This window comes from Schistocerca gregaria, chromosome 1, assembly GCF_023897955.1.
Source record: "Schistocerca gregaria isolate iqSchGreg1 chromosome 1, iqSchGreg1.2, whole genome shotgun sequence".
Lineage (NCBI taxonomy): Eukaryota > Metazoa > Arthropoda > Insecta > Orthoptera > Acrididae > Schistocerca > Schistocerca gregaria.
The window spans coordinates 1,111,814,068-1,111,832,788 of NC_064920.1; the positions used below are offsets into that span (position 1 = coordinate 1,111,814,068).

The window sequence follows — 18,721 nt, forward strand, 5'->3', positions numbered from 1 at the left end:
AAGGGTCATGAGGTGTAGAGCTGGATCTGATCGAAAAACCGGATCAGTCTCTTTCTGTACCAATGGAACACGTAACATTAGTTCATAAGCGTTATGTTCGATGTCAGTTTGGAAGCCAGCACAATCATATTGGGAGGATGCTTCACGGCACCGTACCTCCTTGTATCTGTTTGATTTCCCTTAGAAATTCAAAAAGCGCATTCTCTATCTCGTTCCAAGTTGCACGAGCAAATTAGTTTAATTTTTTTCTACTGTATGCGTTGTCTCCGGTTGCCTCATAACTGTCTGTTGTGCCTAAATTGTTTCTCATTCCTAAGAAAATTGAGGAAAATTCTTTTCGATTAGTAAACTTTGCTGTCAGTTTTTGGGAGGCTATAAGACTGACCATCAAAGGCAGCGAAACATCAAAAATCATCCCCCCCCCAAAAAAATTTTGTGTAAAAGCAAAATGGGTGATTACTCATACCAAAGAATGCAAGAAAGCTGGACTGAAAAATTATCTACGTGAAACTTTTTGGTAGATATAACAGGAACCTCTGCAGCTGTACTCATAAGGTCAATATGCTTGATTTGAAAACCCATACCTTGTGTAGCACTGAATTTAGGAACATGAGCCCTGGTCCATATGAACAATGGATTTAGGCAGAAGACGAATACCACATTAAAAATTAAGAATTCTGTCTCCCGACAGATTTGATGAATAATCCATTAACTGTTGGTTATTTCATTTCCCAACTGCTGCATCCAAATACTTGCAAACCCTACGGCATGTATACAAAGGCAACAAATTGCTACAGCTGTTGCCCTCCAGTAAGTAACTGTAGGCTGATTATTCATCGAAGATTGTTGCTATCCGCCCTACCTGCAACGTAATTACCTTATGTTGAGATAGAGACAAATATGTGATAACCACTGAGTGTTTTCATCTTCTGTTTGCTCCTTTACCTTTATGCCTGACAAAAGTACGAACTACTCTTATGAGATTAATGTGCTAAAACACGATTATAAACCTTCTCTAAAACACTGAGAATTGTACACTATCTCTTTCTATACAGTGCTCTTCATATTAAAAAATACCGCACTTTATTGCTCATACTCATTGTTACCAATTTCGTCTAGCACTGACAGCGATTAATGGATAACAAGCGGAGTACTTCTTCAACTATTTTTCTATGCATGCTCATAGTACATCCACCGACAAAGATTATGATTGTAAAAGTTACATCGACAGTTTATCGTGAGTCATGCTATTACAGTTTCCATCTTTCGTGAGGCGACCTCTTCTTTACAAGTTCATGAAAATATTATTCTTATCAATAGCTACTGAAACATTTTCCAGTGACCCTTAAGGCAATTTGGTACAGAAGATGATAGTTCATTATACGGCGTAATTGTTATCACTGAAATAAGCAGTTCAGCGCTTTCCATTCAGTAACTATCCTGTCTTTATACGAAATCCAAGTAGAATCTCCCACAATCCATGGCCGTAATTATACAGTAATTTGTTTTCCTTTTGGCTACAGTGGAAAGGGGAAACATGCCTGATAAACGAAGGGCTACCTAAAAGGACAAACTAGAGGGGAAGCTCAAACAAAGTCTTGACTCAAGACAATACAGCATGCCTGCCATAATCTATCCCTACCCGCCGACAGCCAAACTGTTGCCAAGTAGATAATATATCTGAGTTGTACAGTAGCCACAGAAATGGCCTCTGATGTTACTAATGCTAAATGATGGCAACTGATGGTGGAAGATGAAACACTGTAATGACTAGATTTTGATTCCGTTTTCATGTGTTAGGCGGAAATAATGCAGCGTTGGCTCCATCGAGATGTTTGCTTCCACCATCAGTAGCACGTAGCCGTGATCGACGACTAACACTACAAACTAAACGCCTAGCGACAAACAGGCAGATACGAAAAGACCTTTTGGCAACTGGATGGGTCAGACTTCAGAGGAAGATAGCAGCCATGCAAGCCGTACTATTACCTCACGACTGCGAGTTTACCAGAACAAAGCTTATTTACATATGTGCTGCTTTTATAACGCCACGACACGTTTGCTGAATACATGGAATTTAGACGTCTGTGACCCTCTATTAATCGCGATAACTTATCACTTTTCGCTACTCTTCCGACACTATTAACTATACACCCAAGCCGATCATCAACGAAGCCAAAGAAATCGAAGGTTAAATTCTACCCTAATCGGCGCAAAAAGATAGGTGCGCTTTTCAGTTACTGAAAGCGGAGCTTTATAGTCGGCCTATCTGGTGAGCGTCAGGTGAATCAAATTCATATGTTAGGTGTTATGCTGACTTTATCATATATTACCCGTAGATACTGATATGGTTTGGCAGTGATGTTAAAAATACGTTCACAGAAAAATACCTAACATGTTACATAGGGGACTGCAGCGTACTGGGAAAATCTAGGCTAGTCAAAAACAAAAGAGAGAGAACTGAAATTAAATATTTCAGCTTATATCATACATCTTTATTGTTACATACCATTAAAATTTGCAGTTTACGTGTATAATAATCACTGAGGGCGTATTTAGCAAAACATTGCAGTGGGGTAATATGCATATATATTCATATATATATTTATATATTTATATAATATATCGTTAACAATGGCGAGGGTACAAGTCTCACACGCAGTAAACACAAATTCAGTGGAACAAAAGTTCAGACAGCGTTCCTTTTCATCAGAACAGTCAGTTCACCACATTTGCTTTCGACAGTTTCTGTCTTCCAAAGTATTTGAAAACGCAATGTCAGTCAACATGTACACACACTCGTTCACTCGTCCATAGACCTGTAATATTATCGTGTGAGTGTCTGCTCACTTACCGGCCACTTACTCTCACTCCTCTGGCAGCACAAACACTTTGGCTTAAACAATCGAACAGACAAATAGACACCCAACAGCGAAATATCTCAGATTAGGGCAGGGCTACCCGCGTCTGTAAAAACACACACCCTCCGCCATGCGTCTGTGAACACAGATCAGCACGACCCCAAATCTGTGGCCGCAGATTTGCTTGCTATTTAGCGGAGCACATAGGATGAGAAAGAAAGAGGTAACAGAAATAATTGTTGAGTGGGAGGATACGCAGTTACATCTGTATCTTTCTCAGCAGAAGAAAAGAAAGGTATCTAATGAGTTTCCTCATAGAACAGCGACTAGTTTCAGGCTTCGGTATAAATTTCTTGAGAGGAAGATAATAGCGTACTGAGTTGCTTGTAATTTGGAGCTCGCTACTAACGAAAAAACGTAGCCTGGACAATATATTTCGCTTTTTTTTTAGTTTCAAATGGCCAATTATAGTGAGAGCCTTGGCAAGTAGTCGAATCGTCAGGTTGGCATATTCGTATGCTTAGAAACAGAACTGTGAATTGTTTTTTTATTTTATTTTAAGATAATATTTAAATATTTTAGATATTTGTATAAGCGATCTGGAAACACAGCCTCAATAACATTAATAACATTTGTACATATTACTGGAGCAATTTATCAGCATAATAGGTTCCGGACTGCCTTCTGCTCCTCAGTGTGTGCGAGGACTTTTAATAAATTACGATATCGTAAGAAATAACGTTAAAATCTGTTGTATAAAAAAGGTTGTAAAGTAATAAATAATAAAATATTTGTGTTGTATGTTCATGAATGTGCCACCATATTCACATTAACATAGTCACCCAGGAGCGTTCTGTTATCGGGAGCTACCCCAATCGTACCTGAGAAAAAAAGAGAAAGAAAACACGGTGATATTAAGGCCTATAGCTTACCTGACTTTATATTTGCTTGAATACATTTCTGCAGCCGGCCAGTATAATGACAGTTAGTTGTGGTCTATAGCTTTCCTCTTTTACCACCTGTAATGTTTTATACGTGTGAGGACGCTTTACACTGAGAGTTTCTCAGAAATAAAATCACGCAGAAGTTAACTTTTAAACGCAAAGCGATTGTATCGTGTTGGAGATACATCGCAGGACATCCCTGTACAAATGGTACTGGGAATTCTTCTTTAGTAATAAACAATATTAATTACGAACAACATAACCCCAACTTCGCTTAATGGAACGTTTTTTTTATGATGTTACATGCTTTGTGTTCTCCGCGTGCTGTTTATTCATCTCAGAATTCTTGCTACACCGAACCTCATGACGTTTCACCGGGGATGGCAGAAATATATCCACAGCAGAAGTATTAAGAGTTAGTGATCTGTCTCACACGCATCGTAAATATGGAATTACTGGCCGCATAGAACAGGAGACCTACCGTCCGCTTGAACCCTACTGCATTCAATCAAGTGGCATACGCACCCGAGGATTCCCAGGTACACATTTTGTAATGATGCAAAACCGTCCACATAACCTAACACTGGCAATGATAGAACTATGTCGAGGGGAAAGAAGGTAGCGGGGAGAGAGAAAGGGAGGGACAGAGAGAGAGAGAGAGAGAGAGAGAGAGAGAGAGAGAGAGAGAGAGAGAGAGAATGTGAAAAATGCTGTGTGCAGCATGATACAGTACTCAAATCTAAACGTGTTACGCCTGGAAAGGTATGTAATACAGTACAGTTAACAAGGTGGAAGAGATTCGAGATTCCGAGAAAGAATCAGCTTGATTATCAAACATCATAGTCGTAAGATAAGTGAATAAGCCAGAAAATCTATTTATGTGGTGTGATGGAATGTCATTGTTTCATTACAATTATGTATACAACAGAATTAAAGATCATCGTATAATACTGCAGTGAAATGATTAAAGTATTTCTTGTTTGGCGTTTTTGTTAGTGAAAGTCAATTCAAAGGGGTCACTGAAATACTAATGTACGATAAGTGTAGCGACGATTCATAGGAAACGTGGCATCACATGTATTGCTGTCCCAACGGGCGGATTGCACGGAATGCGTACCCTCATCCTAGCGGCAGATTAGCTTCGGGTCAAAGCGGACATCGACTTATCACCTACGGGGTGTCTCTTTCTTCTCTTACAGCTTAGCAACTAGTTTCTACGAGTGGAATGGTTAGTGAAGACAATACTGTACACACACACACACACGCTTTTTTTAATCTTTTCCCTTAGTGAACACAGAAGCACAAACGTTAGTGGGGTCGACTGGCTTGTTACTAGCGGTGCAATCTACCATTCTAACTGATTACTGATCATTAGAGTTATTATTATTAATTATTATAATGTTTATTATTGCTTGGCGACACACGCAGTACGGGAACGGGGTGAAGTTTGCACTTGCAAAGGAATATCGCAAAAGGATGCGCGCTCGTCTCGGAGAAAGCTCTCAAGTAATGAACTTTTACAACATCTGAAAATATTGAAAGGCTGGAATCATTCGTACTTTCGCTTTTCCATTCTTCCTAAAAAGCTAATTGAGATCATTATTACAAAATTTATTTGTATAGGAATAAAAACTCCTCGTTTTGTACGCTTAAAAAATTAAATATCTTGCCGACACGCCGGAAAATAATGAGATGCAACGCGTATAAAACTCAACCGTCACGCATTTAAATGAATCTGTTAAGACCAGAATGGAAGGACTGTGCTTTCAGGACGGGATATGTCGAGCTTTCTATCGCGTGCACTTGCCAGAATTCGCGTCTCACCGAGTCAGACAGTTCGGCAACCGTTTCCTCTCGAAAAAAGAAGAAGCAAAATACCTTCCAGTTTTACGGATTTTTTTTTAAAGCACATCCCATCTTCCATCATTGGCAAAAAACGCGCATAAAAATATCGCCTCCGATTTTCGCAAAAAAATACATAGAACGGAAAAACACAACCTATTCGTGGAACAACAGCAAACATCAACAGTAAAATATATATAACAACAGTGGACGATATGATGGCTCTTTTAGATCAGTATGCGATTATGGATGAAGTTATCCACAAATAGGACCTTTCTGAGAAATGCACTGAGAGAACGAAACGAGGTTACGGGCCGCAAAGGTGAGAGACGTCGGTTCCGTGGACAGGAATCCTTTAGGAGGCCGGAACAGCGAGCGCGGTTCACTGCGTCGCCGGAAGTCGGTGAGGAACGGCAGAACGGGCGTTTGAGCCACGCCCTGGAAGCGAGGAAATCAAGTCCGTGACGCAGCAATGGTGCCACCGCCCGGGCGTTGCTGCAGAACCCCTGTCGGTCAGGAACCTGCCCATTTTACTAACGCTAAAGCTGATGCGGGGGATGATAACACGATCGGAGACTACGCTATTCATCGCCTAGGAGATACCTTCCAACGAATCTACGACACTTGGACAAATTTAACCTACGGCATTACTCTACACTTAGCCTACTCGCTAACGCTACCTTTAGCAGCACGGCTACTCTACAGAGACACGATTTAGTTGAAGACAGACAGGTTGACTAGACCCGCGTACGACTACGAAGAAAAAAGGAGTAGAGAGGAGTTTGATTATACGAAAGATTCTAACGCCGGCACGAGAGTTTTGGCCCGGTCGCGAATCTCGACACCGGTTTCTTCCGCCTGTTGACGGTCTAGCGCGATTCGCGAGCTGCAGAAACTGGAACGCGCTAGAGGGAAATGCGTGCCGGCGAGGCAAGTCCCGTCGCGCCGCTAGCCACTACGGAGTTGGTGGCGTCGCCGACCCGTGTCGAACGCGCCGACGCGCTTTCCACTTCCGGGGGAGCTGTACGCGGACATCCCGACACCTCCGGCGGAGTGCCGGACAGGGAGGTGACGAGTCGGAGGCGCGGGATTCGTGCGGAACGTGGAAAGCCGGGGCGGGCTGCTGGTTAGTGTGTTCACAGAGGCATGGCGTGGTGAAGGGCGTGGCCGCCGAACACGCCCACGTGCTCCACGGGCAAGGGCACGAGCACAGGCTGGTGGTGGTGGTGCAAGCCGCCTCCCAAGTGATTACCTGTGGGGTACGGCAGTCCGAATGACGGGTAGCCCGAATAACCTCGACCTGCCGCGTATGCGGCGTACGCGGCCGCGGAGAACCCTGCAACAGGAGAAAAGGTGCGTCGTTAGTGCTGGGCGGCGTGTGGGCTGCAGGCGTACGGGCAGCGCGCCTCCCACAGTCTGCAGACGGCGGGGCGGCGGGGCGGCGGGGCGGCGGCGGCGGTCCGGGTATCTGCAAGCTGCAAGCAACAACACTGCCACATCCGTCAGCAGTTGTCTCACCGACTACAATACGATAGCTGTATAATGGTGAAACGCTTGAGCCGGCGTCCTGTCGTACTATTCTTCTGAAATATATCCGACGACTGAGCCCATATACAGGGTGTCCCAGCTATCTTGTCCACGCAAAATATCTCTGGAACAATAACAGCTATTGGAAAACGACTTTCACCGGTATCAATGTAGGGCTGGGGCCCATGAATCTACATATTTGTAAACATTCTAAAACGAAAGCATATGTGTTTTTTAACACAAACTTATGTTTTTTTTTAAATGGACCACCTATATTTTTTCTTCAGCAATCCATAGCATGACAAAGCACATACACAATGGCGTTGATTGCATCGCAATATTCCCATTACATCCCGAGATGTTGAGACGCGAAGTTGACGCTTGAAACACCCGACAAGCGCTGCTAGCGCACGTCCTGAGGCTCAGGCGTGAACCCCATGCTGCCCGTAATCGCGACGTGTGAGAATGTTTCCAAATATGTACATTCATGGGCCCCAGCCCTACATTGCTACCGGTGAAAGTCGTTTTCCAATAGCTGTTATTGTTCCAGAGATATTTTGGGTGGACAAGATAGCTGGGACACCCTGCATATACAGGGTGTTACAAAAAGGTACGGCCAAACTTTCAGGAAACATTCCTCACACACACTGAAAGAAAATATATTAAGTGTACATGTGTCCGGAAACGCTTACTTTCCATGTTAGAGCTCATTTTATTACTTCTCTTCAAATCACATTAATCATGGAATGGAAACACACCGCAACAGAACGTACCAGCGTGACTTCAAACACTATCTTACAGGAAATGTTCAGAATGTTCTCCGTTAGCGAGGATACATGCATCCACCCTTCGTCGCATGGAATCCCTGATGCGCTGATGCAGCTATGGAGAATGGCGTATTGTATCACAGCCGTCCACAATACGAGCACGAAGAGTCTCTACATTTGGTACCGGGGTTGCGTAGACAAGAGCTTTCAAATACCCCCATAAATGAAAGTCAAGAGGGTTGAGGTCAGAAGAACGTGGAGGCCATGGAATTGGTCCCGCCTCTATCAATCCAATCTGTTGTTGAGAAGTGTACGAACACTTCGACTGAAATGTGCAGGAGCTCCATCGAGCATGAACCACATGTTGTGTCGTACTTGTAAAGGTACATGTTCTCGCAGCACAGGTAGAGTATCCCGTATGAAATCATGGCGGTGAATCGAGGAAGTACAGTACATACTGACGAAACTAAAATGAGCTCTAACATGGAAATTAAGCGTTTCCAGACACATGTCTACATAACATCTTTTCTTTAATTGTGTGTGAGGAATGTTTCCTGAATCAGGTATGTCAAGACACAAAGGAATTACGACATGTAGCTGCTAGTGGGCACTGATGTTCATCAATGGGAAGTGTTAAAAATTTGGGCCGCACCTGGTATTCGAACCTGCAGTCATGGACTGTGCGGCTGGTCCCGGCGGAGGTTAAGAGTCCTCTCTCGGGCATGGGCGTGTGTGTGTGTGTGTGTGTGTGTGTGTGTGTGTGTTTGTCCTTAGGCTGATTTAACATAGACAAATGTAATGTATTGCGAATACATAGAAAGAAGGATTCTTTATTGTATGCTTATATGATAGCGGAACAAACACTGGTAGCAGTTACTTCTGTAAAATATCTGGGAGTATGCGTGCGGAACGATTTGAAGTGGAATGATCATATAAAATTAATTGTTGGTGAGGCGGGTACCAGGTTCAGATTCATTGGGAGAGTCCTTAGAAAATGTAGTCCATCAACAAAGGAGGTGGCTCGTTCGACCTATACTTGAGTATTGCTCATCAGTGGAGGATACATACCAGGTCGGGTTGACGGAGGAGGTAGAGAAGATCCAGAGAAGAGCGGCGCGTTTCGTCACAGGGTTATTTGGTAAGCTTGATAGCGTTACGGAGATGTTTAGTAAACTCAAGTGGCAGACTCTGCAAGAGAGGCACTCTGCATCGCGGTGAAGCCTGCTGTCCAGGTTTCGAGAGGGTGCGTTTCTGGATGAGTTATCGAATATATTGCTTCCCCCTACTTATGCCTCCCGAGGAGTACACGAATGTAAAATTAGAGAGATTCGAGCGGGCACGGAGGCTTTGCCGCAGTCGTTCTTCCCGTGAACCATACGCGACTGGAACAGGAAAGGGAGGTAATGACAATGGCACGTAAAGTGCCCTCCGCCACACACCGTTGGGTGGCTTTTGGAGCATAAATGTAGATTTAGGTTAACTAGTGTGTAAGCTTAGGGACTGATAACCTTAGCAATGAAGTCCCATAGGATTCCACACACTTTTTTTATTATTCGAAACCGGGTCTGCTGCTTATTAAGCAGATGTTCTGACCACTTTTTTTTTTAATCTCATTTTGTTCATTACATTTCCTTGGGGCGGACGTCCCGTGACAGCCATTCATGTTCATCGTTGGTCCGTTGACTCGGATGTTTTTATTACAGAGGGCAGTGAACCCGCTGACCGAACACGCTGAGCTACCGTGCCGGCAACCACACAGCCCTCCGGACACAGTGATCATCGTAAATGCAAGGACTACTGTACCACCCACCCGTACGCTAGTGACGTGGTGCTGCTACACATTATCCGCATTACTCGCAGCGTTTCGTGGATTCCCGTTAGAGTTCACGAGTGGTCTGCATTTGCACTCGTCTTAATAGTGAAAAAACGTCCCCACATAAATAATTGAAGCGAGAGTGGCCAATGATCCTTTCAGTGCAGATGCACACTACTTTCGAAACTCTCACGGGAAGCAAAGAGAGTATGAGAGGCAGAGGCAGTACGTCGGTTGTGTGTGGATAAGTTGAGGCCGCGCGTGATTAGCGGAGCGGTCTAAGATGCTTCAGTCATGGACTGTGCGGCTGTTCCCGGCGGAGGTTCGAGTATTCTCTTGGGCATAGGTGTGTGTGTTTGTCCTTAGGATAGTTTAGATTAAGTAGTGTGTAAGCTTAGGGACTGATGACCTTAGCAGTTAAGTCCAATAAGGTTTCACACACATTTGAAAATTGAGAATTTGGATCTGACAGGAGGTGCGCTAGGGTAGTCCGTGCATTTACGGCGACCACTTTGTCCGGATGGCTCAGTGGTTAGAGCATCTGTCTAGAGACGCGGGTTCGAATCCTGGTGCGGTACGAATTTTCAACTTTCCCCATTGATATAAATCATGCCTACTAGCAGCTATATATCGTAGTTGCTGTGTGTTTCGAGTCCACTCATCTTCGCCAACTGCTGCGAGCGCCCGTCATATCAGTGCTCCCTGCCTGGACTATAACCAACATGAGTTTCAGGCTATAACAAAGTAATGTATACACTCTTTGACACTAAATTATCTTTAATTAAATCGGATAGTACTAACTCCAGTGGGTAATAATTCAGAAGACACTGAAACTTCACAGTTTGTTTCAGAAATGAAAATAAATTTGGCGTCATCGTTTCAACAAGGGAAATGGATGCTAAAGTATTACAAGAAAACAGAGGATGTGGGCGGAGTTCGACGGTGACAGAGAGTTGAATTTGGAAAACCACCACCTTCACGGTTAAGAGCCACAAGAATCCGATACAAGTATGAAGTAAACGGGACGGTGTATGATGTAGAGAAGGGACGTAGCGAAAGCAAGAAGCTCTCAACACAACGAAAGTGATGATTCAAGACACAAGGGAATTATAGATGTTGCCTGTCGTATTAAATTATTGGCCTGGAGACTCCAGTTGGGGGTATTTCGGCCGCCTAGTATAAGTCCTTTACCTGGCGCCACTTCGGGGATTTGCGCGTCGATGATGATGAAATGACAGACCAATATAATATTCACTCCATAAGTGGATAAAATCCGATCCTGAAGGGATACGAACCCAGGACGCCAGGATCTCGAAACGTTAGCCATTGGAGCACGAATTGCGGAGGACAATGATGAACAGGACGGGGTGCAACCTTACTTTCAACTTCTTGTAGTGAATCTGTCAGTCGCACATCCTCTTCGAGTTGGACAGGACGAAATGCTCTGGAGCATGCAAATCGATCACCGAATTTAAGCCATTTACACTTTTGACTCTGAGGTACTGTCAACAACACAGTGTCCGGCGCAAAACCACAGACACTGGATGAACTAAGAGAGCAGATTAAGGAAACCTCCCATGCTATTTCACAAGAAATAACAGAGCTGGTATGTCGCTCTGTTTCAAGTGATTGTCGACGATGCATTGCAATGGCCATTTTGAGCATAACCGCCTTAAGTTATTCCTTAATGTAGACAATACCAAAAACTTTTCATTTCTATTTGTTTTAATTAAAGAGATATTCATTTTAAAATGGTTTATATTACATTTATACAGCAAACTGAGGCGAGTGACGCTCGACAGCTTGTAAATATTTAAAAGACGTCACATTTCCGAGGACAAGTCCACCGGACAAAATGTCGGTCACTCCCTTAAAAGAAGCAAAATGGTCACTTTACAGTGCCATGTCCTACAGTATACTGTAAGCTCAAAAATCATGACGTTCCTGGAGAAAACTAAGTTTACCTCAAAAAATTCACACAAATTTAGGAAGAACCTCTCTTATGAAACACAGTTCGCTTTATCCATACTGGAGTTCTTGCAAACAGAAGATGTACCGAAAATGTAGGTTCTAACTTCCCAGATTTCTGAAAGGTGTTCGACACTGTACCACATCATCGACTGCTCATCACGACGTGATAATACGGAATATCGTCGCAAATTATGTGATTGGTTCAAGAAATAAGTGAATAATAGCGCCTAGAGCAATGTACCCGACAATGAATGTACATCGGAAAGTAACATAGTCTACATACAACAGAAGCGTAATGGGACTTCTAACGTTTTCAGTATACTTAAATGTTAATCAAAAAATTGGCTCTGAGCACTATGAGACTTAACTGCTGTGGTCATCAGTCCCCTAGAACTTAGAACTAATTAAACCTAACTAACCTAAGGACATCACATACATCCATGCCCGAGGCAGGATTCGAACCTGCGACCGTAGCAGTCGCGCAAATGTTAATCAGACAAGATCATCAACACTATAAAATCGTTCGCTAACGATACTCCCGCGTACAGGAACGCATCGTTGTTACACAGGCATAACGCATTGCAGGTGGCTGTTTACGTCTGTCAGAACGCTAATGGAACAGGAAAGAAAACCGATGTTACTGTTACAATATACCCTTCGCCATGCATTGTACAGTGGATTGCGGGGTATGTACGTAGATGGTGATGAGCATATTGAACAACTGGTACCTGCCGGTCATGTGACTGCACAGCCGACGTAAGTCGTGGCAATGTCGTGGTGCTTATGTGCAAGTCGGGTACATGGAATCCGCACAGAAAGACAGGTCTGACGTGTAGCCTGTCAGAATAGCATGGAGGAGCTGCCGTACTTGGTCGTGCCTATGAACACTCCGTGAATGATGTTGCCCGATTAGTTGAAGTATCATCGGGGAATGTCCAGCGCTTCAACAAGGAAGGCTCTACCATTCGCAGTCATGTAACACGGAACAGCACTCTTAAGCATATCCTAAAAGGGGAGCAATGTCACACCTTTTCATTAAAAGTCAGTTTCAAACCCTCCAAGAATTGCTGCTGTCGGTGAACGTACACACATCAAAAAAAGTTTTGCGTCACCCCGGTTCCCAGAACTCCTGAAGATAGACGTTGACGGTGGATACTGTATCACAGACACAGTCCCTTCGACTGTTCAGAGATGTCACTAAGACCACAGATGTAAACAACCATGCGTGAGCAGCGCCTATTAGACGGAGGGAGTCCGACAGCCTATGAGTTCCTGTAATTCCACCAGGAAGGAGCTACACGGCTCGTCCTATCTGTACTTCAAACATGTCTAGACGGTCAATACCGCGGTTCGGTCGCGTCCGCATTGTTACATTGTGCCAGGAAGGGCTCTCAAAACGGAAGTGTACAGGCGCCTCGGAGTGAACCAAAGCGATGTTTTTCGGACATGGAGGAGATACAGAGAGACAGGAACTGTCGATGACATGCGTCGCTCAGGCCGCTCAAGGGATACTACTGCAGTGCTTGACCACTACCTATGTATTGTGGCTCGGAGGAAACATGACAGCAACGCCACCATGTTGAATAATGATTTTCGTGCAGCCACAAGACGTGGTGTTACGGCTCAAACTGTGCGCAACAGGTTGCATGATGCGCAACTTCACTCCAGACATCCAGGGCGAGGTCCATCTTTGCAACCACGGCACCATGCAGCGCAGTACAGATGGGCCCAACGACATGCCGAATGGACCGCTCAGAATTGGCATCACGTTCTCTTCACCGCTGAGTGTCGCATATACCTTCAACCAGACAATCGTCAGAGACGTGTTTGGAGGCAACCCGGTTAGGCTTAACGACTTAGACACACTGTCCAGCGAGTGCAGCAAGGTGGAGGTTCCCTGCTGTTGTGGGGTGGCATTATGTGGGACCGACGTACGCCGCTGTTGATGATGGAAAGCGCCGTACGATACGTGAATGCCATCCTCCGAGCGATAGTACAACCATATCGGCAGCATATTGGCGAGGTATTCGCCTTCATGGACGACAATTTGCGCCCCCATCGTGCACGGCTTGTGAATGACTTTCTTCAGGATAACGACATCGCTCGAGCAGAGTGACCACCACGTGTTCCAGATATGAACACTATCGAAGATGCCTGGGATAGATTGAAAAGGGCTATTTATGGACGATGTGATCCACCAAACACTCTGAGGGATCTACGCCGAATCGTCAATTCAGGAGTGGGACAATCTGGACCAACAGTGCCTTGATGACCTTGTGGATAGCATGCCACGACGAAAACAGGCATGCAGCAATGCAAGAGGACGTGCTACTGGGTATTAGAGGTACCGGTGCGTACAGCAATCTGGACCACCACCTCTGAAGGTCTCGCTGTATAGTGGTACAACTTGTAATGTGTGGTTTTCATAAGCAATAAAAAGGGCGGAAATGATGTTTATGTTGATCTCTATTCCAATTTTCTGTACAGGTTCCGGAACTCTGGGAACCGAGGTGATGCAAAACTTCCTTTGATGTTTGTATGTTCATCTCGACGAGCAGCAATTGCTAAGGGAAGTGCATGCAATCGTATTTGGAGTCTTACACGTTGCAAAAAGGCCATTGCACGTAGCAGCATATAAAGCTGCTCATCTTCAGTGAACCGCATTGTTCGACTGTTCTTTGGCTGCAGTAATCGGCGTTACTTGTAATGATTTACAACATTCACTGTTTGTGACGGACCGCACATTACTACCACAGTAGCGCTGTCATTTGATCTCTTATCAATTGTTATGGCAAAAACACACAATGGCCGCTTATATTTTATTAATCAGAACATAGAATTATCTATGTTAAGTACGTTGGATTGATAATTGTGTCTGAGGGTCAGTGCGAGAGAAACGTGAAATAAATATTTCTATTTGTTCAACGAGCTGTTTATCTTGGGGCATACAAGGTTCTTTCAGCAATGTTAAAACTGCTACAAATCCTCTTGGACTACAGACGTCTGATACGGTCTTGGGTCCGCACTTCGCATTCTGTAATAAGTATGTCCTCTTATGGATGAGGTAACCAACTGAAGTTACCAAACAAATCAGCTATCGTTGAGTAATACTTAGAATACAACCACGAAATTAGGCACGGGAAAAACACGCTTAGGCACTGGTTTTAGTGGTGTGGGATAAAGTTATAAGAAGTCGGCCGGAATACAGTGTTGATAAGCCTAAAAATGGGGCTCTATAGTGTGCAATGATAAAATCATGATAATAGCATTTGTGAATGGGGCCGTAATTTATTTTTTCATAATTAATTTTAGCCATTAAGACATTCACAAGTAGCATACGCAAAATTACAGCGGGTCACATAAGCAACATTATTCCTGTGACTTATAGGATATATGACGCTGCAGGTATCAGGTATGTCTGAAGGTAAGATCACACATATTTTACCCAGTGAGCCATCTGGTCGACAGTACAGGAGGAGGGAGGCGACATTGGAGGAGGGGAGAGGGGGTGGGGGGTACGCGAAGGACTGGAGGAATGGTGCATTACGCTTATCACAGAAGTCTATAGCGAAGGGTTTAATCTGGCATGTTATATCTCGGCCAGATAGCTACAAGGAATCGCTAGGATCTCAAGGATCGCTTCAACATTGCCTTCAGTCAGATGTAGTAGCTGTCACTCAATCGTCAGAATAGCACGATAGTCCAGAGGATGCATGATAGGGACACCACTCGCTGGTCAAATGCGCTACACAACTGAATTATGGTCGCAGGGTCAGAAGACCGACGACACGAAAATATTCAGCTGAATGGACCAACACACGATTAGATGGTAAGGCATATTTATGCTTGAATTTCACGCAATTATGGAACAAGGGACTCATACAGAAATTAACACTCCGAAAACACCCTGAGTCTGGTTAGAGTTCAGTCATCGAGGCACTAGATCATTGCCTACAGCAGTTGACAAGATGACTAGTCAGTCAGTGAAATGTTGTATAGTCAACTTATCTGCAAATACATCATCTACAAATCATGCCGGAAAAACCTCACAGAATCACATACATGAAGCTGCTTGTATCAGATGATAACTGTTATAAATATCAATTTCTCTCGTCACTAAGGTAATCCAGATACAAACAGCTGGCTAAATTAACTTTTAATTAAGCATTTGAAACATTTAATTTGGAATTACAACATCCCTTTTGCAATATACAATATTTGCTAAAGCAAAAACAAGGAATATTCATTCTGATAGTCTGCTGAAATAAGTATATATCAGTTAAATCACTGAAGTCACATTTTGTTGTATTTAAAAACACAGTTGCAAATGACATTTTGATGAGTCATCAATGCTGATTTGATTAACTCGCTACAATCAAGAGGACATCTTCTGAAAAGGGCTACAAATTCAATTTTGAAAAGCAGTGATGTTAATAAGTATAAGAATTTTACTCACCATCTGGTAAAGCCCCCAGCGACCACATAAAATCTAGAAATCCAAAAAAGAAAATACATTAGACTGCTACACAAGGTAATTAAAACAGATCATTTCTGACTGTGTGAACTATCTACATGTCATACATTTTTTTGTGTAAAGTATTTCTGTCATCATGGAATTTTTAAGCATAAACAGATAAAAGTTTGAGGCTTTAATCGTGAAAAAAAAATTAAAATTTGGTAAAACCAAAAGGGGAATTTAATTTTTTGCAACGAAAAATAAACTGAATAAATGACGCCGGGGGAAATGAAATGTTAGCATCCATGAAATTTCATAACAGCTATATGATGTGTTTTTTTATTTTATTTTCTGAGACTACACTACTTCTGCCGAGCTACTAGTGGCTACAGCTAGAGAATCTGAGATATTTCCATCTGGGGCACGCCTCTACACCCGAAGGCGTTCGGCGGCGTCTCGGTAGCCCACAGGCGTGCTCAGCGCTGGCGTCGGACTCAGGACTTGAGGATAGAGCGGGACTAAAGCTCTAAGGGATACTACACGCTACTACTGCGGATATGGAATGCTGTCAATGTTTAAGCTATTCTACTGTTGGCTGTCTAATCTAGCAAGTGTGTGAAAGACAACAAAGTATGGATAAGATTTCAAAAAAACGTGATTTATTCTAATAATTTGTTTTACAAATCCCGAACTTCCTACTCTAAGTAACAAAGATCATTTGGTAATATTGAAATGGATTATTTAATATTACTGTTATTGAAGTGATTGCATTAACTTGCATTACTGAAGTAAGCTTCAAATTTTGCTGTTTCATTTAATCAAATTTTTTTGAACAGTTCAACTTTTTGATTGAAACAGTATAGTGCTTCATGCAATAATTTCTATACAAAAAGATGGGGATCTTACCCATAATCTGATATAACAAATTTACCATTATATTACACAACAATGACATTAAAACCATACTCTGAACACAAAAGGATGAAAACAACACTTTGTTAGAATACTCTGCTCTACTCACTCAATACATGTGATATTAATGTTGCTCAGAAGAATATGTAATTACATCACACATTAAATTAGTAATAAAGCTAATATTCTAATAGTTACATTCGTATTTCAAACATTACTGTCTCCTTTGGCGCAGAACACAGGCAGACATCAGCAGAGGCACGTATACTCGGTTCAAATACAAGTGATCAAAATGCATTAATCATTAGTAAAAATAAATCAATTTACAAAATAAATAATATCTGTTTTCTGTTGACATATAAAAACTCTACTTCTCTATATGAATATTTTCAACTAGGAAGACTATAAAATTGAGTTTTACAATTTTCTGCTTGTATAACAATAGTGATCTCAGAAATGTTGGTCTCTTTCTCTCTAATGAACAAAATAAAACAAGACCCCTTCTAATTAGTAAACTCTATAGACTAACTCTTCTTTGGCTAAATTATAAAAAACCCTATATTAGGCTAATATCACTTTTTCTACAAAAGACACTTGGTATTAGTTCATAATGACTCAAGTAATTTTTATTAATAAAATATTATTCAAGAAACAAACAACACTCTAAGATAAGCGCTATAGAAGCTATTTAAAGCTACGTCGCGAACACTACACAAGGACTGAGTATTTTTATAAGAGACTTTACCATTACGGGTACAGTTTCTTTCTGTTTTCGTTAGCCTCGGTTCGCGCCATGATACGACTTATTGTGCGAGCTTATGCAGGCAGGGAATCCCCTCGTCACCGGTAAGCTGGTATGGACAAGGAGCTTCCCTGCCCATCGTTCGCCCAAATGTCATCTTACTTCCAGAACAACAACAACTAGCAGAGTAATAGGTATTATGAAATTTCATGAAAGGCTTACCATATCCCTACAACTCAAAGTCTGTAGGTTCAAAGTAAACCGAACCTCTCATTTACCTTTCTCTTATTTCCACATTCGCTACAGATTCGTGGTGAAGATTGTGGTGTCAAGTGATTTTTATAATCAGCTGCATGTCTCTTTAGAGATTTATAAATTGTGTAGGGGTGCCAGTTATCTACTGTTCAACTATAACTGTTTCATAGGAAACGGTGAAAGAATTTGGAAATATCACATATTATAACAACCACAATTTTCCCACATACTTTTATACATTATACAAACCAACATTCGACTACAAATCTCTATTAATAAATGAATGAGTATTTTTTCTGATACAAGATAACAACAATTAATACTGACGTACATCTAACTTCTAAGTAATGCTAGTATGAGAGTTATTTCATAATTAAAAATCTCTTTAGCCTAGTTCAAAACACCTATATACATAGTGACTCCCATTTTCATCTATCTGGAAAGGGAGATGTACTATTGTCATTAAAATTCAGCAGTGATATTCCATCAATTGTGAAATCATTGCGGGGATGAGGAACTCGAGGAAAATGCAAAAGTACATTCTCTTTTTACACAAGTGAGTCAGTAAGCAAATGGCACGTGATGTTTACTTTGGTGTTTTTTGAGTATTTTCAGTGGTTGGTTGTACTTC

At 42.4% G+C, this 18,721-nt stretch overlaps 1 protein-coding gene across 1 annotated transcript in view; it reads right to left on the reverse strand.

Moving 5' to 3' along the window:
- The window catches only part of LOC126283425 (RNA-binding protein Musashi homolog Rbp6), a 1,171,251-nt gene that overhangs the window by 66,776 nt on the left and 1,085,754 nt on the right, over positions 1-18,721 (reverse strand). The window contains exons 8-9 of the mRNA XM_049982271.1: positions 16,182-16,214; positions 6,900-6,983 (exon numbers count right to left, since the gene is read on the reverse strand). Of these exons, the coding sequence (XP_049838228.1) occupies positions 6,900-6,983; positions 16,182-16,214 (117 nt within the window). The remainder of the gene's footprint in view (positions 1-6,899; positions 6,984-16,181; positions 16,215-18,721) is intronic.